Source organism: Trichogramma pretiosum, unplaced genomic scaffold, assembly GCF_000599845.2.
Source record: "Trichogramma pretiosum strain Unisexual culture from Peru unplaced genomic scaffold, Tpre_2.0 scaffold6, whole genome shotgun sequence".
In the NCBI taxonomy this organism is placed as follows: Eukaryota; Metazoa; Arthropoda; class Insecta; order Hymenoptera; family Trichogrammatidae; genus Trichogramma; species Trichogramma pretiosum.
In genome coordinates this window covers 2319632-2343180 of record NW_019641678.1, presented here as the reverse complement: position 1 = coordinate 2343180, position 23549 = coordinate 2319632, and the positions used below count along the sequence as shown (strand labels likewise).

The 23549-nt window shown below is 34.3% G+C and overlaps 4 protein-coding genes across 4 annotated transcripts; all 4 read right to left on the bottom strand.

Annotated features, from left to right (window-relative positions):
- Nucleotides 1-7566: 7566 nt before the first annotated feature.
- LOC106657782 (homeobox protein rough) lies at nt 7567-10796 on the bottom strand. The gene is made up of 3 exons (XM_014379458.1): nt 10391-10796; nt 8077-8311; nt 7567-7810 (listed from the first exon to the last, which is right to left on the bottom strand). The coding sequence occupies exons 1-3, from the start codon at nt 10794-10796 to the stop codon at nt 7567-7569; spliced, it is 885 nt and encodes a 294-aa protein (XP_014234944.1).
- Nucleotides 10797-12679: 1883 nt separating this feature from the next.
- Nucleotides 12680-17725, bottom strand: LOC106657877. Its single transcript, XM_014379573.2, has 15 exons — nt 17387-17725; nt 17122-17299; nt 16922-17036; nt 16601-16844; nt 16377-16535; nt 16074-16301; nt 15861-15996; nt 15290-15477; nt 15128-15223; nt 14878-15055; nt 14491-14605; nt 13998-14394; nt 13684-13911; nt 13224-13360; nt 12680-12889 (listed from the first exon to the last, which is right to left on the bottom strand). Exons 1-15 carry the CDS (start codon nt 17603-17605, stop codon nt 12868-12870), a joined length of 2640 nt encoding a protein of 879 aa, XP_014235059.2. The 5' UTR covers nt 17606-17725; the 3' UTR covers nt 12680-12867.
- A 628-nt stretch (nt 17726-18353) lies between these two features.
- On the bottom strand, nt 18354-21119 carry LOC106657913 (lipase member K-like). Its single transcript, XM_014379616.2, has 6 exons — nt 20969-21119; nt 20680-20857; nt 20252-20613; nt 20015-20173; nt 19586-19950; nt 18354-19507 (listed from the first exon to the last, which is right to left on the bottom strand). The coding sequence occupies exons 1-6, from the start codon at nt 21056-21058 to the stop codon at nt 19474-19476; spliced, it is 1188 nt and encodes a 395-aa protein (XP_014235102.1). The 5' UTR covers nt 21059-21119; the 3' UTR covers nt 18354-19473.
- A 227-nt stretch (nt 21120-21346) lies between these two features.
- On the bottom strand, nt 21347-23421 carry LOC106657924 (lipase member J-like). The gene is made up of 8 exons (XM_014379639.2): nt 23176-23421; nt 23006-23086; nt 22718-22895; nt 22282-22640; nt 22056-22214; nt 21764-21991; nt 21553-21689; nt 21347-21472 (listed from the first exon to the last, which is right to left on the bottom strand). The coding sequence occupies exons 1-8, from the start codon at nt 23176-23178 to the stop codon at nt 21385-21387; spliced, it is 1233 nt and encodes a 410-aa protein (XP_014235125.1). The 5' UTR covers nt 23179-23421; the 3' UTR covers nt 21347-21384.
- Nucleotides 23422-23549: the final 128 nt, after the last annotated feature.

Here is a 23549-nt window from a genome sequence, read left to right as displayed (position 1 = left end):
TATTGTTCAGCAAGATATAAGTAAATACAAAGAAGTGACGTCACAATTGCTTGAACAAACTCAAAAAGCCAAGCGTGAAAAAAATTATGACATTACCAAGAGTTTGACAAATTTTTTGAACTTAATGCCAGGACGAAATGCCGCTCAAATTCTTGACGATTTAAAAGGAATTCAGTTGGATGTGCCAAAATTAGAAGCATTAGAAAAATTATTGTCTGGAGCATTGATGCATAATAGCGTCGACATACAGTGCAATATTGAATCCAAAAAATTAACAATCAAAGGATCGTACGTCAAATTGAGTGACGTATCCAAATCCAACTGCAACGATGCAAATTTCATCGAAGTCTTTGCTTTATATAAGATGTTTTTCGATGAAGATTTGGACAAAGTCGGTGAAAAAGTGCATTTGACAATTATAGCCCCAAGATGGGATGTAATCGGCAATCGAAAAATCAAACTTGATGGCGCAGCAGGCAAATTACATGACGAACTCAAGGCTAGAAACTCTATTGGGCCTGGAAATAAAGGAGAGGACGGAAAGCCAGGACTCCCAGGCGGACCAGCAGGTAATTTTCTCGGTATTGGCAGATTTTTTACGAATCCTGGAAATCTCTACGTATCCGCCCAGGGTGGTAAAGGCGGCGCTGGGCAATTCGGAGGCGATGGCACAGAGGAAGATAACGGAGGAAATGGTGGAGCGCGAGGATTCGGTGGAAAATCAGGTACTGTAACGATCATTGGATTGGACAAAACGAATCCAAAAATAAATTTCAACACTAAAGAAGGAGAGATCGGCGACTTCGGCATCGGTGGTTGGGGTATGACGTCCGGAATTGCTGATTTCAATAGCATAGGGAGAAAATCGCCCGAGATATTGATGCCACTGACGTTCGATCGATCTATTAATAGCTATCAATGCTATCTCAGAGAAAACCAGATCGCCAACGTACGAGAATTACTGATGGAAAGATTCTCTAGGCTTTTAGCTGATAGTGAAGCCGTCATCAATTTGTACGACGTCGTAGGATTAGTGGATGAATTCCGAGGACTCGAGGATCAATTCTTCCAATTGAACCCCAAGATGTCTCTATTGCCAGCATATCGATCTTTGCTATATCGAATTAAAAAGTATGCAAAAAAACTTGAGAGTTCTGAGCAACTATCTCAGGACAAAGTTAACGTTCTTCGGTACGTGTACACTGCTGCATTGAGCAAAATCGTCAATTTGGAAAATAATGTCGACGCGAATTTGGTTGTTGACTTACATACCTTTTTGAATGCAATCAAGAGTGACATAGACTCAGTACCAGAATTAAAAAATACACATATTATCAATGGATATAAAAGAGATTATCTTCAAGAATTGAAGGCAAAAATTGAAGAAGCTCAGCGTTATGTGAACGACTTAATTTCTCCGGAAATACACAATGTCATTCGAAGATTGGACAACGAAGTTCTCGTCTTGGTCAATGAAACTTTCGCGCTTCAGGAAACTGCTCAAGAAGAAAAGAAGGAATTAATTAAGCAACAAGAAAAATTGAAAAATTCGATGATTTTGAGCGCGGTATTCAATGCAATAAAAGTGGCGAGTCTGTTCTTGAATTTCTTGGGTCCAATCGGATCGGCAGTGAGTATGGCCATCATTGGAGTCACGTCTGTGTCCGAATCGTTGCTCATCGATTCTTCATCCGTCGATCAAAATGCTCTACTCAAGTTGCCCGGCGCTATAAAGCAATCACTTTCGCCTTTGACGGCTAATATAAAAAAACAGCAGGATCTACTCAGCGAGCAACTGTATGATGCCCAAAGTATGTTTAATGCCTTTTCGGAACAAGAAAAACCCGATATCAAAGACATCGAAAATAAAATCAAAGCTGCGCAAAAAGCATTAAAAGAAGAAATTGGCCAAGGCAATTCATATGATCCAGCTTCAATCGATAAAATGTATAGTTTAAGGAAAGAGGTTAAAGATTTGTGCTCGGAAAAAATCACAGCATTGGAAAAACAAAAACCACTGGTCAATGCTAAGGTGTCAAAACAATTAAAATTAGTTGGCCACGTTCAGAGTATAGTGAGCATTGCTGAAATGTCGGTTGACGCCTACAAACAAATAAGATCGCAGAAAAGTAAAATCGACGAGACCGGTGACCTCATTCGCAGCGCCGAGTTGAAATTCGAACAATTGAAACAATACGAGCGCAACATTTACAAAATTATCGTTCCCGTTTGCAGAGAGATCGAAGTCAGTGTCGATCAGATGCAGGAACGGCTGAAGGACCAATCCTCGGCAGCTCTCGTCATCAGCAAATGGAGGATTCAGAACGCATTGAGAGACGTTATGAAGGAGATAAAAAAAATGACAGAAGGTTTTCAAGTGCAGGGTGAATTTTCGGACATCTTCAACAAAGTCGAAGAAAGTATGAACGTCATGATTAAATTGTACAACACTATGGACGAGTACCATTACAAGGCGGAGCTTGGCGCGTTCATTGCCAACATCAATACTCATCCTCCCAAAGCAGTCTTGACGAACAATACTGATCTTAGCGAGGCAGTCAATCACTTAATGCTCGTGATCCAGAATAACGTAGTAATGCAGAATTACAAAGTAGCCATCAATGCCATTCAGCATAACGTCTTTCCATTCGCTCATGAATTTTTCAGAATTTATAATTTACCATCGAATCTGGAAACTAATGACACTAATGCTATAGTGTCCTACGTATCGAGCGAACTTGACCAGTTGAAAAATGAACTATTGAAATCCGATGCCGTGATCGACAAGTACGATCGTTTCGTGCATCAAAATATCGTTTTCAATGGTAGAAAAGGAACCTCGAAGCCATTCTACACCTGGAAATACAACGAACACAAAAATAATATAGAAAAGTTGTTGAAAGGACAGGAAGTGGTGCTAAAAGCTGATATAAAGCACGGATTCAAAGGAAACGCCATAAAATTCAATAAAATCGGTATCAACTTTACATCGCCGAATAAAACGATCGAACAGAAATTACGCAATTTGTTGCAAGACTTCAGTGTCACTCTGACCCATTTGGGCCACTCATTCTACAGATGCGACGATAAAGTATACTTGATCCCGAGTGCCAATCAGACTATTCAATACTCGATAAACCAACATGACGGAAGCAACGTTCCAGTTACCACCAACAAAGTTTATGATAAAATAGCCAAAAATCAACCTGTTCTTAGTCCTTATGCAACGTGGCAGATGCAATTAAATCACGACGAGAATGATTTCGACGAATTATCAAAATACGCGAATGAAATGATCGATCTGGTGCTCGAAGGTACAGGACAGTACATCGACTTAAATCTGGATGTGTGCAATAATCAGCTCGATCAATACTACATAAGGACTGACAATCAAACCAATGGCATTCAAATCTACGACAAAACTCCAGAACTTAATTTAAAAAGTGATGAAGGAGTTATCAATGATTTATGGGTAAGCCGAAGAGTACGCCGTATTCGTGCCAATGCAACAAAAGTTACATCATTGAGTATTGACAGGAAAGTTAGCTTTGACAAAAGAAATGTTGACGATCTCGTGTATAAATTGAGCGATTTGAGATTCGAAAATGACTCTTACATTGATTACAAGGAACTTCAACGACGGTTACTATTACTTTGCAGTTATCAGACGATACCGTATTTATGTAAAACGAGAGATCGTCAATGGTGACAGATGATTTCTTCAAATAATTTTACACTTTTATATTTTAATTTTGTATAATTTAGTTGTAAATGCAATAAAAAAAATAGTGGAAATTCATTATTTGTTTGGAACTCTATTTTCTTTCCAGTTCAAACCTCTTATCCTCAAATAAATTTATCCAAGTAATAACATTACATAAATAAAAAAAAAATTAAATTATATTCTTATAGCTTTTAAATTTTATTTAGCTGTAAAAAAATTGAACACTTTTTATTTAAATTTGATTCTAATAAATTATACATTCAAAAATATTAATTTTGTTTCTTCACACTGAAAAAATTATCCAGATTTTTGATCGATCGACAATTTTTGTTAGTGTCTAAAAAATTCTGATACGTTTAATTAATGGATTTTAAAAATTTTGTTCAACCCTGTTGGTTAAATATTTTAAACGTTCGTCACGAAGCTATAATAATTACGAATACTTCTTTATTTATTTGAGTCTGTGGTCGATTTTATTCAACTTTATTTTAACCTTGTCTTTCTTGAACTGAATATTTACAATGTTCAAATGATTAATTTTTGGGGGATAAAAAGTGTTTTTTTCCGACGATGAATACATTTTCGAGTTATCTACATTCAGAAAACGTTTCTTTTCATTTTATTACAATTAAAATTATTTTTATTATTCATATCTTATAAAAATTGCAGTTAAAATGACTAATGAATATTTCTTTATTAATTATTTACGCAAAATATCGTGTTTACTTTTTCTCTGAAATCAATAAACGATCATGATTGCTTTATAGTTTTTCTAGTAAATATTTGCAAAATAATGTTTTTCTGCGACTATGTCAATGAATCAAATATTTATTAGAAGATCTTAGTTTTGAATTAAATTCGATTTTTATCACAGTTAAAAAATATATTTTTTCGAAAACGAAAACACCATTATAGATGTATTATCTATAGGTGTCTTCCAATTGTACTTAAATAAGTTATTTATTCACAGATTATTTTAATCGGCAGCTATCTGTAAGAAAATTTGTATGCTATCTTTAAATCAATCAGCTTGTTTTGATGCAAAATTTTTTTGACAAGTATATTAATCATATTGAGAAACTAAAGCATCATAAATTACAGTATGATATTATTTACCAATGTCGCAGAAATTGTAAACCATTCAAAATCTATTCAAAACTTAATTTATAGGGTAGAATTAAACATTTAATAGTATAATACGTGCCTAGGGAGCGAAAAACTGGAAAGCCTCAGAGCACGTGCAATTATCGTCTGAGGCGAAGCTGAGGCCTATAAACATGTGCTCTGAGGCTTTCTTTTTCGCTTCATAGGCGCATATACTATTTTTCATGAATCCCCCAGCAGAAATTAACTTTTCCTCCTGAAAAAAAATTCTCAACTATTGATGTCTAGAAAAGCTGAAAAAGTTTCTACGAACTACTATTGACAGCCTGTTTTTTGAAAATTACTTGATCATTTGAAAATGGTATTAAATATTGCATGACCAAAGGTGTAATGAAAACAGTATGTCTCACTTGTCTATAATTTTGGTATTTTGATAATACATAATTATTTAGTATACACACTCTTTCTCTCCTCGATCGTTAATCTAGCTTATTTGTATCTTTATAATAAAAACTTTCACAAGATCAAAATATTTTGAAAAAATTGATTATTGATAAAAAATATAATTATCAATATTTTATATGCTTTGAGATGAAAGAATTTAATTAATAGATACATATTTGTGTGATACCACTCATCTAATTTTTCAATTGTCTGCAGAAACAATAGAGACTGCGCTAAAACAATGCTAATTAGAAATGATTGAGTGTTAAGTAAAAGTAAAAGGTACTAAATAACGTCGCTCCAGTGCAAAAATTGCACTAATGAACTGGAAAGCACTTCACTTTGTTAGTGCAGTTTTTGCGCTGGAGCGACGAGTTTTGTTGCTTTGTATAGTAAATTTTGAATTTTATTACAATTATAAAATTAATACTTTTTTGTGCCACCCCAACCTAAAGTAAAATTTTACTCTCGCTGAGCAAAATGAAAATATTACTTCAGGCTGGGGGATTCACAAAAAATTGTATTTGTACCCATGTAGCGAAAAAAGAAAGTCTCAGAGCACGTGTTTATCAGCCTCGGCTTCGCCTCGGATGATAAATTACACGTGCTCTTAGACTTTCCAGTTTTTCACTCCTCTAAATGCAAAATATACTATTTAATATCTTATATGTACAGTTTTTATCATATATTTTTTTATCGTGGATATTTAGATATTTTTCACTCCTCATAGATACATAGAATCTTTTATACAAAAATAAATTCAAAATAACAAGTTTACCAAAAATTGTCCACCTCTCTTGAGTACTAGCATCTAGCTATTTTACTCACAATTTTCCTTCGTAAAAGAGTTTGACGAAATTATTTGAATTTCGCGCCACCTGTTGATATTATAAAGTAGAAAGTCAGTAGAAAGAATTGCATCTTGGTAAAGTATTCGCATCAGCTGTGTTTCTACAGTGCAGTGAGTAATCATCTGTCGTACAGTGGTCAAAAAATTATTAATTTGATCGATTTCGTTTACATTCTCAATGCTTTCGCGAGCTCATTTCACATCAAGAGTATTTTTTAACTGGAAAAAGTATAATTACAGGTGATGGAAATAATTTTATAAAATCATAATACTCTAACAACATACTTGATGAATATTAATTTTGTATTTATCAGCACGCAAACGAAACCTCCGCTGAGCAATCGTAATCGATCTTTGCGATACGTTAGCGCTGCATGTGTCTCCTTGGCTGCTGCTTATTGTTATTATCGTTATGATAGATATTATGAAAAAGTGTCAAGTATTGCCTCTTTCAGTACTATTGATCTCGTCGGCAAATCAAAAATATATCAAATTTTAAAAATAAAAAATGAAACAAAAGGATCATTGGAAGATCAACAAGATGCTAGATGTAGGCCTTCAAAATCAAGTGTGTATAAATATGTTATAATTTGAATACAGGTAAAAAAGTTTTTTTTTTGAAGTTTCAAATGTAGATCCTGAAAAGTATAGATTAGAATTTTACCGGGGCAATGAAACATCGATAGCTTCTTTGAGTTTGAATGAACTTAAACGCTATCCTAAAACGACAATATTCAGTTCAATACCGTGTAAAAATGATGAAAATAAACGACAAAAGTCATGGAGTGGAACAAGTCTGTGGGACATCATAAGGGATTTGGGTTAGCCAAACACTGTTAATAAAATTTTCTTTTTTCTGCTAGCGTTTTAAGTGAATTAAAAATTAATTTAAATATAAATTTTATAAATAGATCTGGAAATATCAGATTATTCGAATCTTCGTTTCATTTGTCTCGATGCAAGTGAAGATGAAGTGTCATCCACTATTTACGGTACAATATTACCGGTTATCGAAGCTAAAAAATTCGACATACTACTGGCTTACGAAATGAATGGCCAAAGCATCAGTCCAGAGCATGGCTATCCCGTACGTGTTGTCATACCTCAGTTGCCTGGAAGAAAAAACGTCAAATGGCTTTGGAAGATCATTCTTGAAAAATAAATTTGGTCAGGTAATATAGTCTGATTAAAATTAACCATAGTAGTTGAAATTTTTTTACTTAAAATGTTATTTTTAGACAAGTAATACGTGTCAATTATAAATTGCTCCAATCAGAAATTCAAAGCAATGATGCAATATCACATTTGTTCTCATTATACATTATAAAAAGAAAACAATTATTACAAATAAGATTAAGCTATAATAATAATAATATCTTTACTTTACAAATACAACACTTTTATACGTGTTATTCGTTCGAGTCTTTTGAATACAATCCACACTTCAAACATCGCGGGAACACAATGAAAACTTTTTTGCTTCTACCGTTGTAGCATTATCAGATAGATTAAGATTTTGCACCATACTCGCAGATGTCTGATTATGATGATGGTGGTGAGGATTTTGAAGGGTCGGCGTCGGCGTATTAAGACTGTTTGTGCGGTGATGAAGACAGCTAGTCAGACAAAAGGGCCCAAAGCAGGCAGCTGCGGGTGTCATCAGAGGATTTACCAATGCCAATGAACGTCTGCAAGATTAATGGCAATTGTTAATTGTACGACACGCGGATATCAAACTCGGAGAATAAAATTTTTCACTTTGTGTACATTTATTTTATTGCGCTCCGACACGCTAAATGACGATTTAATACACAGGTAAATCGAAGCACGCGTGGAGGAGTGAAGTTTCGCTCGAAATCCGAAATAATTACGTGACGCAGTTACTAAGGTCGTTAGGGTGCTTATTGATACTACATGGAAAGATAAGTATGCATTATGTGGTATAGCTTCAAACCTCAATTGTTGATCTTGTTGTGCCTTTTCCAATCTTTTATCCTTAGCTCTGCGATTTTGAAACCAAATTTTAATCTGCGTTTCGCTCAATTTCAACTCAGCTGCCAACTCGAATCGCCTCCCCCTCGATATATACTCGCCCAATTCGTACTCGGCTTCGAGCCGCTGGGTCTGATCGTTGCTAAACGTCGTTCTCAGTCTTCGTGGTTTGCCTTCTTTCTTTTTTCGTCTTGCAACTGCAAAAAACAACAAGTTAGGCGCATGTCTTTATTACCTTCCGAAAAAAAGAGGTCGTCTCCGCGCGACACCGGAAAAAATCAGTGTTTGCATGACAGGATCAACGGCGATGAGTCTATACGAATGCGACACCTCGTACGAAGGAGGAGAGACGTATAGAATTTCTCATCTTTCGGGGAGAGCAGATTGCGAGCGACGAAGCCACTGCAAGTGCATTAACGTGTTTATCCGATGCACATCCTTTTTCTGCACTCGTGCACGATATGTAGGCGTGCGCGATAATTATACGAATATGTGCGTTCGAGACAAGTATTATGGGGTTTTAAATCTGGCTCGATTTCCTCGAAAATAAATGAATAAGTAAAAAAATGTAGATGGAGAAACCTTAGATACTCTTTTACCCATTATATTGGTTTTGTGCTTAGTTAGATATTATTATTAAAATGTCAGGCGATTGAACGTTAATTGTTAGTGTTAACTACAATTAACTGTATTTAATAATCAATATTGTCGATGACAATATCATAAATTAACAAATGACATTCTTAAAATAATTTTACTTCAAAAAATCTAAATTATAATTTTTATCAATTAATATATCAGCGATCAAGTAGTTTTTATTTGTCACGTTAAATCTAATCTCGCTCAGTACTATTAAAAAACATTAAATCTTTCAAGCACTTGTAAAACCCTACAGTTGAAAAAATCGCACTTTAAAACGGCCTTCCATCTTTTTCACTGCAAACAGGATTAGGTGGAAGCTGTATACATATATTGTATCGCGCTTACATATGTAACGCACTCAGTCGAAAAATCCTTTTACGCTAGCCGACTTTTGGCCCCCTAATATAGGAGCGGCTTCGCTGCTCGCTGCAAAAACTCAACGATTGAGCTGGTCCAGGGGGGCCAATTGAACGCAGCTAAAGTACGGATTATTTAGCTATAATAAGCCACTTGTCTTCGTCGCTCGGTGGATGAATGATTTGATTTTCGCCAACGATAATTTAATTTAGGGCATGTAATATATCGAGTATGATCTTGAGCTACTACAAGTTTAAGCAGATCGCTTGTATTTATACTGAAATGCTGTTAGCTGCAAGCAGTAGATTTTCTTGGCGAAACCGTCGAATCGTGTGAAAAGTTTTGCCATTTTTCTTGCGCAAAAGCCACAATAAAGTTGTGTTTTTAACAATACGGGTTCGAAGAAAGTCCGAGCGCTGGACGCGCACACGCTGTCGATGGCCTGTGCACATGCACAAACGTCTATCAAGATAAAATAACTGAACGAATACGCGATATTATAAATCGCGCTATTGAGAAGCGTCCAACTGCGTCGCGGTAATCCTTTAACAATGGCGCACCGGCAGCGACGAATGGTCGAGAGGTGTCGACGAGTACGAGAACTCGACCGGCAATTTTCATCATCGCGTTACCTACCCCGCGAGATTATGCTTCGTCTCTTTCTCCCACCTCTCCAGTTTCACGACATATATACAGATATATATTATTACGCGGATTTAAACTCAAATTTACTCGAGCGTTATTTGTATTATTCTTTGATACACTTGCGTATTGTGGCGCTTGCGAGGCTGCTCTATACACCTACATTATGTCTATGTAGATATTGCTACTTTTCTCCGGCGCGAAATGAATATTACCCTCCCTAGCATGTGCAGCAGGTTATTTTAAAGGATTTATTATTACACTTGTAATGATAATAGATATAGAGTGATAATTTTCGATTGATTGATCGCAAAGAACATCGTGTTTCGATGGACATGTAAGTGTACTGCCAAGTTTTCATAATATCGTTACATGACTTTTATATTGTAAATTCAACCAAATACTATAGGTGTTATTGAAAAAAAATTCATTTTGGTGGGGGGAAAAAAATTACAAATAACAATAAATTTGGAAAATTAAATTATTCAATTAAGCTAAAAAATGTAGTTATTCGATGTCATAAAATTTTATAAAAAAATAGCTTTGATATTTTCGAATGAAAATGTTGGATTGGAAAGTAAGAATGTAAGAGTTTTTGATCAAATTGAAAAAGCGAACGTATAAAGAGTACTTACGAAAAGCTGCCAAGCCCTGCAGATGCTGTTCAACTCTGACTGAGTTGTTGTTCATCGAGTGTAAATGCATCAAAGGTGCCCAACTGTGACCCATCGGGACCGAGGGTATCGATATCGGCGGTGGCGGTAAATATAAACCTTCTGATTTGCCCGTTAAACGCTGTTCGACGATTTCATTTACTTCGTCTTCGTCTTCGTGTAAAATATCAACCTCTTCTTCGTCGTTTTCGTTGACGTTATTGTTGACGGAAATAGTTTTCGATGTTGACGACACAGACGTCTCATTCGACTCGTAAAGTCGCGCAAAAAATTCCCGCGGTAGGCAAGGACGTTTTTTTTCTCTTTGCTGCGACGAAGTTGATGTGGGCTGTTTGATTGATAACGAAGCCACGCAGGTGTTCGACATAGTTCCAAGATTTCTATCTCCTTCAACTTTTTATTAGCTATATCAGAAAAAAAACTGCACCAGAATCACTTATCACGTCAATAGTCCATTTAACATAGAGAAATTACATGGATAAGAAAAAAACACGAACGCGTCAAGATGTGCGAACTGTTCGACGGCTCGATGAGATATGAGATTGGATTCTGCACCCCCGAAACACGTGCGCGTACTGGGTATCATTAGGCGCAGGAGATATGCAACAGGAGCCGCCGCTGCCGCTGCTGCTGCTGCTGCTGCTATACGCTGAGCAACAGTAGCATAAGGAAGAAAGAAAGGAAGGAAGGAAGGAAGCCACCCTGCACACTAACTGTGTGTGTACCGAAATGTGCGGGGGATATTTTACGATGACCATCGCCTCAATATAAAACTCGATGCTTTTCTGAAATAGGTATTTTGATGTATATTCAGCCATATTACTCATCGGTAATTTTCAATCCGAGCTTATTGCAATTCAAGCGAGATTGCGTTTACGTTTTAATCATTGAGACTCACCCTACCCTTTTCTTTCGACTAATTCATTATCACTTTTTCTCATCTTTAATATACATATGATCCTTGTTTTTCTCATTACACATAGTGAGTGGAGAAATATAAGGAGCCAATCGGCTATTGATAGAGCTAAGATTCAGCCGAGTGAAAATAAGGGGGTACATCGCGAAGCTTCTTTAAGATATGATCGACGAAGAAAAAAAGCAATTGAAGATTCTCGGCAGATTTCAAGGTGAGCGAATTGTTTTTTAGCCAAGCGTAAAAAATAACCCCTGTAAAAACTTTTCTCGATAATATATAAATTTTCATGAAATAGTTTGCGTCATTTCAACGAGTGATAAAAATATAAAGAATAAATATTTGCAAAAGCTGAGGGTACTTTACATGAAAAGACATCTTAACAAATAATATTGATAACATTTGAGAAAGTATTTGGTAATTTATTCAAGTTACATTTTTTACTTTAGCGGTTTACAGTGAGCCGCAACAATTTTATATGACGAGTGTAACCTGGGACACGGAAAACAGCAGCGCGAAAAGCCTGATTCGTCGGATCGTCGACCAATCGGTGAGCGGTAGTTCCGCGTATCGACCCTTTCAACCAATGCTGTTATATAGCGACGAGTCGCACTAACAATTAGGAGCTTTATCGCAGCCTCTGCACCTCCCCACCCGGTGCTCCATTGTTCCGATAGTCGACGCTAACAATTATTATTATACTTATACGTACGTTGGAAATTGTTATTACTCGCGTCTATATGTATCCAGCTTTGCTTAAGCGTTAAAATTCAACGAGTGAAAGCTTGCCGCCGCTGCTCGCATTGTTCAGTTTACGAGTATTTCAAACACTGTCTGAATTTAATACGATTACTTGATCAGAAGGATTTAGTAATTTTTTTCTATTTTCAAATTTTCCATTCGGGCTTTAAAAATTTATTTTCATCCTCATCTTTATGTGGTAGTGTTGCTAGTCAAAAGTTATACTTTTTTTGTAAAAAAAAATGTTTAATTGATAAACTTATTTTATTTCAATTTAAAATTCAATACATTTGTTCAATCGTCGTGATGAATGACAGATTTCGTTGATAAATTGTTTTCGATTTTTAAGTGGTTATTGAAGATTTTCATTTCTTTGAGCTTATCAAGTATCTTTTGATGTTATAATAATTATAAAAATAAAGTGGTATTTTGTTTTCATCCTTATTTTAATAATTATTTCTTAGAAAATCGCAATTATTTCTAGTAATTTTAGCAAAGCTGCATAGGGACTAACTGCTGGAAGTATTCTTAAATTATTTTGTTAATTCATCATTAATTCAACAAACATTCTGTTGAAAATAAAAAGTTTTGAAGAAAAGTTAAAATATTCAACTATTAAAATATATACATATAGTTTAAATACAAATATTTTCATTTTCAAATTCTTCTCTAGTATACTTTCAATACTATGGCCTTATCTACCTTCTAAATCTTATATGGCATTTCAAGTTACACTACACTGAAAATCTATTATAAACATTTGCCCCGGTAAACTTTTCAGACCTCACGTTGACTTAGATACATCACTGAAAAAAAATTTTTTTGATAAGAACATTTTCAAGTATTGTATAGAATAGGTTCAGTAATTATAATAAAATGACATTGAAAGTAACTTTGCTTTATCATAAAATATACTTTGAATTAAAGTAAACGACTCGACATTGCGTCAAAATCGAATTATTTAAGAAATCGACCAAAAAGTATACTTTTTTGCACTGCAACGTGTTTTTGCTTACATAATAATCGATTGAATTTGCTTGTTCAGATTAAACAAGCCAATAAACATTTACACAACACAACAACAATTACAATTTCTCCTATCATTATCATTTAAAAAGAAGATTTCAGGTTAATACTTACGAAAATATTTTTAGAATTTTGTTATAGATAATTTCAGTAGCATTTTTCCCAAGAATGAAATCTCCATGAATGAATGGATGATCCACGTAGTACAAACCCAATTTCTGAGGTAATTGATTATAAAAATTCAATGCATCCTGAAAATGATATATGAGAAAATTGAGATATAACAATTAATGCGCACGTTGAAAGAATTGTAAAGGCTACTACTATCTCATAATTCATAAAATTAAAATAATAACAACGGAGATACCGAAGTAAGGCCAAAATTAACATTTCCAACACGTTTTCTGATATTTAGATAAAATATTTTTTTTAATTTACGTGACTGCTTTCATTTTGTTAAGTTCACGTAGCTTTTTTGAAAAATATTATGCAGAAAACTGAAAAAATGTTCAATTTGTTCTAGCTTCGGTGTCCCCGTAAAATAAAATCATTGTAATGTTAAAATTAACAGTACCTTTTCATTAATGAATGGATCTGTTTCGGAGATGAAAATAGCAATGGGAACTTGAATATTTGAGAGCGAATACTTTGGAGGACGGGTACTATTATAAATCTTAAGATTATTTTCTTGCCCGTAGTCGAAATTTTGAAACTCATTCGCTTCTATTAGTTGCAACAGGTGACAGAAAGATTTGAAAGATGTGCCTGATGGATATTTGCTAAAATATATTGGTAGTCTTTCCTTTAACAGTAATTAAAATTTTTTCGTCATTATCAAAAGTCGAATTGCGTTTTAAAGTAATAATTTGAAGAAATTTTCCAACGAACATGATCTAATTGTTCAGGTCCAACGAATCCAGAAATTGCAATACTGCAAATCCATTTGCCCATAACAGGAACATTACAAATCGTATCAGCAAAAAAGTCGAATACGACGTGCTGTTTGAAAAATTCATCAATACCTAGTAGATCTGCAATAAACTGCAATTTATTCAAATTTGTTGCCAAGAAATGGGCAAACGGAGAGTCGATATGATTCATGTACACGGCTGGTGCCAAACCCACCATTGCTGCTACATTTTTTGCGACATCTGTCTTTTCAGACGCCATAATCGAAAATGAAGACGTACCCATTGAGTAACCGATGTAAAATAATTTTTTACCCGTCATATTAGTTATATAGGACACGTAAGCAGCGTCATCATAAATGCCCATTTCATGCCAGCTAAAAGTATAATTTCGGAAAGAAAGAACGTTAGTTAAAGTATATTTTCATTAAGTGGTAATAAATATTTCTCACATTAATTCTGATTATATTGACCTGAAGTTCCAAAATTGGCGATCTGCTGGTGATAAAGTTTTGTGGTTTTTAGAGTACGTATTACCACGAGAATTTCCGATCCAAACGTCGTATCCATGGTCAGATAAGAAAAATGCTGAAATTTTTCAAGATTTTGCTTTAAACAAAAATTTTGAATGTAAGCGCATCGTTTGTATTATCACGAGAAAAGTACGACATAATCGAGTTGTTATCGTTTGAATTTTGCAATCATAATGAATTATAAAACGGAGGCTTTATACTTCTGATTACTCATCGACTTCGATTCACATTGTGTGAACATCAATGCATCAAAGATACTACTTTTTTTATTGTTGCATTTTTCAAGTGTTACATATAATGCAATATAAAAATAAAAATTAAACTGACCAAGTGATCGATTCCGTCCATTTTTTAACCAATCTAATGAACTTGATAAGAGACCATGTTGTAAAAAAACAGGAGGTCCTGATGGGTTCGGTATTCTATGGGCTGTGAGCAAGTAACCATCTTCAGTTTCAACCGTGTAAGTCTTACAAGTATAATTTTCATTTGCAATAAAATCTTCCTATTCAATATTTATTTGATTAATTTTATTATTAAAATAACTTGTAAATTTTCATTATGAATGAAGACTCACCGGTGTTTTCAAATGAGTTTTTTGCCCATGCTGAATATTCAAAAAATAATAGAGTAAGATGCTCACAGCTACACTCACAATTATACTACGAGTGAACTATAAATTAAATTATCCTTATAGTTATCGCTATGAATCACAAATTCATTTATAATTTTGTACTACCTTTTTATCCGCTCTCAACATGTTCACAATATATTTTTTTGAAAAAGACATCATGACGATGTAAATGTTAAGATTTATAACTTTTTTCAGACTTTTCCTTGACAACATGTGAATAAGAGACGCAATCGATGGCAATGTAATAATGAAATGCAGCAGAATAAAACATGTTTCGCTAATGATCAAGTCGCCTTCTTTTCTTGATTAAATTTTATCTCCCGACGTCTTCCAAGCATTAAACGCTAAATATTTTCATGATAGCCTCTTCTAAAGTTCAAGAATTTTTGTTAGTTAAATTCTTACATACAACTTCCTTAGAAAATATAATTTTGAAAAAATTTTAGTTCATATTTTATTTAACTTGTAAAAAATATGCATAGTTATGAAATTTCTTTTCATGCAGGCAACATAATTAAATGATAAATTAATGATACACTGATAAGTTATTTTTTATTCTAAGCAGTTGTGCGGTAAAATCATTATTACTTAATCTATCACAGTTGACATTTTTTTCTGTTCTCGAAAAATTTAGTTTTGTTGTCTAATAAATATAAAATTGATCGAAAAAGTTAACTAAATATATCAACAATTTTGGTGTTGATAACTTCTGATATATCCTTTCCAATAATAAAATCTAGATGATTGAAAGTACGATCAATATAATACAAGCCTAATTTTTCAGGTAATTCATCATAAAATCGAAGTGCATCCTAAAAAAGTAATAACTCACATTCATATTATGCTGATTAATATGAATTTTATAAAAAACGTTCATGATTCGCGTTACCTGTTCTGAACTTAAAGGATCAGTTTTCGATAAAAAAACTGCTGTTGGAATATTAATTTTAGAAATATTATATTTTGGTGGAGTTGAACTGTTATAAATGTTCATATTTTCAACTAAACCGTAGTCAAACTTTTGAAGACCATTCGACGAAATAAGCTGCAGAATATGATAAAACGATTTGAAAGACATTCCTGAGGGATACTTGGTGAAGATAATCGGTAATCTAGACTGTACAATTTTTTTTACATAAAATTTAATATATTCTAAATTTTTTAACACATACAAATATCGTAATACTTATACCTTATCTAGCTGCTTGGGACTGTAACCAAGGATGAAATAAAATATTTGACTGCACACGTGATCTCCAATTAAATGTAGTCGACACATATAATTACCCATGTAATCAAAAATCCGACTATGACCAAATAACTCATGTATCTTGAACAATTGCGCTAAGGCCTTGAAAAATGTAAATATAATGTATAAAGAGGTAATAATCATTACAAATAACGTAATCAACCAACTTGTATTTCTTTCTGATATCTAGCTATTAAGTGTACCAATCTATGATCGATGTTACCCATGTAAATTGCGGGGGCGAGGGCAACCATAGCTTTAACCTTTTTAGCTACTTCTGGTCTTTCTGCTGCCATGATTGAAAAAGTCAATGTTCCCAATGAGTAACCAACGTAAAAAACTTTTGAACTCCTCGTTTTGCTTATGTACTCTATGAAAGCTGCATCGTCGTAATAGCCCATTTCATGCAAACTACAGTGTGATAATACAAGTCTTGTTATATACAGTTACTCGCAAAAAGCAATTTATAAATGTTAAAATTAAGTAACTCAAAATCCCAAAATCGCTGATCGTCAGTTGGCAATGTTTTATGACTTCTGGAATAAGCATTGCCTCGAGCATTTCCCATCCAAACGTCGAATCCGCGATCCCACAAAAAGTAAGCTAAGCGACAAAAAAGAGTTAATTGAGCACTTATTCACACATGCGTCATAGCATCGATCTTTGCGTGCACGACTACGACACTCACGAAGAGATCGATTTTTTCCACTTTTTAACCAGTCCACCGTGCTCGATAAAATGCCATGTTTCAAAAATACTGGAGGTCCATCTGAATTTGGTATACGATGCAAAGTCAATAGATATCCATCTTCAGATTCAATAACGACTTTATCAACCGGATAATTTTCTTTCTCTATAATCTCTTCCTGTCCGCAAGCATATAAAATAGTAAAGATATTACAATATTAATAATTTTATTCTGTACTTATCCATAGATTTAACTTCTATCTTACAACTGACAAATGAAGAATTGACGGTTTTTCTGCATCGATAAACGATAGGTAATAAATCACAACACTAATCAAGCACAAAATAAAACTCCATCTTAATCTACGGCATGTTAGAACTGGCATGTGAAATAAACCATTGAATAGTTCAAACGTATCATTCGCTGCGTTAATGACGACGTTACTCTTCGATCTCTGAGATTTCATTGCATATTTATCCTTCATTTTGCCAAACTCTTATTTTTTAAACGTCTATATGGTAACGTATAACATATGGATACTTTTGTTTGATAAATACCGATTGAATTAGAAGATTCAAAATAACCAGTTTGCGTACGAGTAAAATACGCGCGTTCTGTCACTAGTACACGTGTGCACAATTTAAAGCTTACTGGCACGTATTAAGACTGCTTTTTTATTATTGCTTCTATGTACATGCGCATTCTGTATCATTATTTTTATCATCAGATAGATAAATTAAAGTAGAGATGTCTGAAAGTTACGATACGATTTACATTTTTGAGATTGGGATCGGTGGCGAAAAATAAAAAAAATTTCGTTTATTTAAGGTTTGGCTTGCTTTCGTTTTTGATCAAATGAAGGGCTAATTACTCTTATATGAATTAATTTTTAGAATAGTTTGAATATTACGAATCAATCAAATGTTAACAAACTCATAGCTTAAGATAAATTTAACAATTAAAATATAATTAAACATTTATGACTTCAACAATAAAGCTCAAGAAAATAATTGTAATTTTTTTTATAGTTCCAACAATTTTTAATAATATATAAAAAAACATATATTATACAAAATATTATTGTATAAAAAACGCACGATTGTTCAAATTTATAAAAATCAATAACTGTCAAACTTATTTTGCAAAATAATTAATTTTTGTAAATAAATAATAAAAAATTGACCGAATTCGTATATTGATCGGTTACGAAGTTTATCTGATGGCTCTTTATCTAAATTAACTTGATCAACTGATGTGAAGTGAAAAACAGCTACCTCATCATCAGCAATTACATTCTCATCTGGCCCAGCTGGTTTTGAAACATTGAAATTATTGAGAAAGGAAATGAATGAAAGTGAGTTATTGATAAACATTCAATTACTCTGATGATTACTGATGACTCTAGATTCTTGATACGTTAAAAATCGGCATAATTGAAATAATCGATTTAATTGTTATGATAATAAATACAAATCCTATTGTTACTTAAATTTTTGCCTTAGAATTCGTTATTGTATCCAAATCAGAAACAGGAGTTTTTACCGAAAATAGCGACGAAGTAAAGAGCTAAAGTTAATGAAGTGAAGAGTGGAAAAAATTAAGGGTTGTGAGGGATTTTAGTTGGGTAAACGAAATGATAAATTATGACACAATCAATCAATAAAGGAATAATTATAAAATGTATATTGTATAATCCAAAAATAAATCAATGTACAAGATGCTCGGGGCATCACTGCATGTAGTGCATGCAGACTCAACGATGGCGAAAGAATCCGATTGAATAAGAAAAGAATTTACTACGCGAATACCGATATGGCTCGAGAGATAGTTAAGGTGTTTCGTGTACTTAAATTATCGCTGGCCTGCCTCTTCGGCGACGACGGTTCCAGGTCCACCCGATATTGGTTGGCATGGTGGCAGGATGGCGAGCGACACCTTGAGCGTTGAGTTGGAGATCTTTCCAAAGGCACGATTTTGAACGTGTTCTGCTCCTTGCGAATTACGCTAGTGCGCATGTGTCGTTATCGATAAATTAGAAGTATCGACGTATCGACCTGCCACTGTGTCTTGGCTATGCCATGCTGATCTCTTGAGTCTTATGTGTGTGTTAATGTGTGTAAGTTAGTCGCGATCTCTCGAGCCAGATGCGTATCGGAGGTGTAGTTGTGTCGGGTAATATATCTGATATATTTCCGGTCACAGGGTAAAAGGTTTTTTAATCAACTATTATTCTACTTTAAACTTTTTAAGATATAGGCAGCTTCGAATTCATTTTCGAAAGCTATGTTTTATTTACACGTCTATAATATCAATTTTGATAGTAAATTAAGAGTTTTGGGTTGCCATACATTTCTAACTATTTTCTGCATGATCTTGATTCAGTTTTCTAAAAAAAAGAAGATCATAATATTGGATATCGATTAATCGTTGAATGTCATTAAGTCATTTGAAAAAAATCACTTACTCAAAGATATCTAAAATTTTGTTATAAACAAATTCAGTAGCATTGATTCCGATTTGAAAATCAAAATGAGTAAAAGAATGTCCAACATCGTATTCACCCAATTTATTAGGTACCTGATTATAAAATCTTAATACGTCTTTCGGTTGCACCACATCATCATGTTTCGAATGAAAAACTGCTACGGGGGGTTGAATTTTTGAAAGATTGTACTTGGGGGGTTCTGTGCTATTGTACATAATTAAATTTTTCTCTTTGCCATAATCAAAGTGTTGAAAATCTTTGTTATCGATCATTTGAAACCAGTGAATGAGCATTTTTGCAGATGTTCCAGCCGGAAACGAGTTTAGAAACTCTGGTATTTTATTCTATTAATTCCATAACTAATTAATATTGATATGAATTAAAAAAGATTGTGTTTGGACTACTTACACTATCGATTTGCTTTGGATCCTCACGGAGAATATTAAATATAAATTTTCGACACAACCATTGCCCCACGTAAGCTACGCGACAAAATTTATCAGATACTTGATTAGTCAATGAATTACGTCCAAAAACCTCATGAATATTAAAAGTTTCAAAAAGTATCTGAAAAAAACGAACAACTTGGATTATTTTTCCATATATTGAAAAATCCAATAGGTGTATTATGGTATTTTTTAATACCTGAACTTGTCTCCAATTTTTTGACATCGTTCTTAAGATGTTATATCTCACATGACGATCATACACCGCTGGTACGAGAAGTACTGCTGCTTTCAAATGCCTGGCCACTTCGGGTCTCTCAGTTGACATTACAGAAAAGTAAGCACCACCCATTGATATACCGACGTAAAAAAGTTCATCCTTGCCAGTTGTGTTCACAATATATTCAACAACTGATGGTACATCGTGGTAGCCAATGTCGTGCCAGCTAAAGTCCCAAAATGCGGCCTCGTCAACCGATAAAGTTTTGTGCTTTTTTGAGTATGTGTTGCCTCGAACGTTTCCGAGCCAAACGTCATAGCCGGCGTCCCAGAGAAGAAAGGCTATAATATGTCACTCAATAATAACTGAACTTGAATTTCCATAATTATATAAATGCTGAACATTACCTAAAGATCGATTTTTTCCATTGACAACCCAATCACCTGCGCTACACAGTAAGCCATGTTGAAGAAACACAGGAAAGCCAGAGGGATTAGGCAGCCTTGGCACGCTCAAGATATATCCATCCTCGGTTTCAACTGCATGAGTTTCTACTGGATAATTCTCACGTTTAATTATATCCTCCTTTCGGTCGACATAGTTCATTTACGGAAAATCGTTAATAAAAAAGAGACGAAAACGTGTTTTTATGAAGATTAAAAAAATCTAGATTTGCCTGAATGCAAGTATGCTTACGGGTGTATCGATGTGAGCGCTCCCGATGTGGTAACTCGTTGTAACGAATAAAATGAGAAATATGAATTCACGTTCCAATCGATGCTTCATTTTTTATGGAAAAAAGGAACGAACGATTTTGTCAAAGACAAGAGAACGAGTAAAACTGAAGTACGACTCACTTATTTCAGTACACAATTATTCTTTCAACTTGAAAACTTAAATTCGTCACTAGAGTAGGGATTATCTAATGTTTATACAAGGAATACTAAAAAAAATCGTAGAAGCTGATGAAAAATTTGTTACGTACTGATAACCTTTGAATTTCAAGGCCTGCCAAGTTTCGATAATGCAGTGTGACAGTGTGACGATAAATAATAAATAGTCTAGGGCAATATATAATTTTTCAGCTAAAATTAAGTTTTATTTGTTAAATACTAATTTATAAAATTGTATATTGGTACATCTAGGATACTCTGCGTTACTATCTTTGCTTCACTTTCTTCTTCTCGAATGAGAATCGTCCTGAAAAAATGTTTTTTTCTCATGAATGTATTATTTATATTAAAAAAAATAAAACAACAATAATAAAACTTATTTCTTACAGGAAAATATCGAGAATCTTTTGATAAACTAATTCCGTGGCATTGATGCCGTGTAAAAAATCTCCATGGTTAAACGAGTGGCCAACATTGTAAAGACCAAGTTTGTTAGGAATTTCATTGTAGAAACGTGTCGTATCCTGAAAAAATCGTTGACAGTAATTGAAATAAGGTTAAATTTTATATTAAACAAGAAATGAATAGATCAAATTACCTTTTCATCCGTAATTAAATCGTTATCGGAATAAAACACGGCAATTGGAGTCTCAATTTTGGTCAAGTTATACCTAGGTGGCTCGCTACTGTTGTACATCTTGAGATTCATGTCACGTCCATAGTCGAAATTTTCAAAATGATCCGTGTGCATTTGTTGCAACCAATGCACGAACAGCTTTACCGAGGTGCCATCGGGAAATTCGCTCAGATACGTTGGTAACAAATCCTGAAGAAATTCAACAAGAGTTAAAACGCGGTAAGAACTTTTTTACCTCGAATGTCAAACTCACGTAGTTCAATTGTTTGGGACTGTAGCCAAAAAGAAAGAACATGAAATTGCTGCAGGCCCATGTTCCGAGTGCAGGAATAGCGCAAATATTCTTTCTCATGACATCGAAAATAATATTCTGTCCAAAAAATTCATGGATGCGCAAAAAGCCCGCTGCGGACTGTAAATGAATATAATTTGAAACTATCCATCGACTTAGTTTTGCGCTCTCTTCTTCAATTACGAACCTTAAATTCTTTTCGAAAGCGCGACAAAGCTCGCACCAACGGTTGTTTGATATTTTTCTCATAAACAGCTGGTGCCAAACCAATGGTCGCTCTCACGTGCTTGGCCACTTCGGGCTTTTGATTTGCCATAACAGCGAATTTTGTCACGCCGAGTGAGTGACCAATGTAAAAAATTCGTTGTTTCGTCGTGTCAACGATGTGAGATATAATAGCGGGTAAGTCATATTTACCGACTTCGTGCCAGCTAAAATCCCAGAATTCGGGATCGGTGATTTTGAAGCTTTTGTGACCCTTCGAATAGCTGTTTCCTCTCGAATTGCCGATCCAAACGTCGAAGCCATGGTCCCATAAATAGTAAGCTGAGGCGCGAAATCAAAAAATTGAAAGTCAAGATGACTATATAACAGAGAAAGAAATGAGATGGGCTGAAACTTACGGAGAGATCGTCGCTTGCCTATGCCCAGCCAATTGAGTGAACTTGAAAGTATACCGTGCTGCAGGTAAACAGGGATTCCGAATTCGTTTGGAATTCGATGAACAGTTAAAAGGTAGCCATCCTCCGTTTCGATCGAGTGAGTTTCAACTGGATAATTTTCTTCCTTTATCACATCTTCCTGCATAAAGTGAGAAGTTATTTTTCATCATATGGTTATATTTCAAAGCTGGGAAAATAGCTATAATGTGTTGCTCGAAGCATAATTCTAGAAGATGATTAATTACGTACCGGTAACAATTTCGCGTGAGCATAGTTTTGTAAACAGTAGATGATCAATACCGCAAGTGTGCACGATGTACTCAATAAATTCTAAAATACACGTTACATTATTAATATGAGTTGGTCACTGGAATGTATATCAATTCTATAAGTAGTATTTATAATACAATGATTTTTACCATTATTTACTATTGTCGCTTTCCTATGCTATGTATATTTAAAATAGATGTCGAATTTTCCCCGGTTCTAATATCACGCAACATCAGTCTTTAGAATGACACTCAAATAGTCACTAAAAACACTCAACAATGCTCTATTTTTTCACTGACTAAAACACCGTGATCTCAAAACAAAGCTTGATACATTCGTACAGACGCGTCAGAGCTGAAATAATGTGACTTCAGTTTCTCATACGCGAGCTACTTAACGGGATTACAAACTTTCTTTGACATTATTAATTCGGCTTTATGTACAGCTAAAAGAGGGGGTCGGATTATACGACTTTTAGAAATTTCGAAAAAAATAATGTGACAGAGTTTTAATTACTTTTATG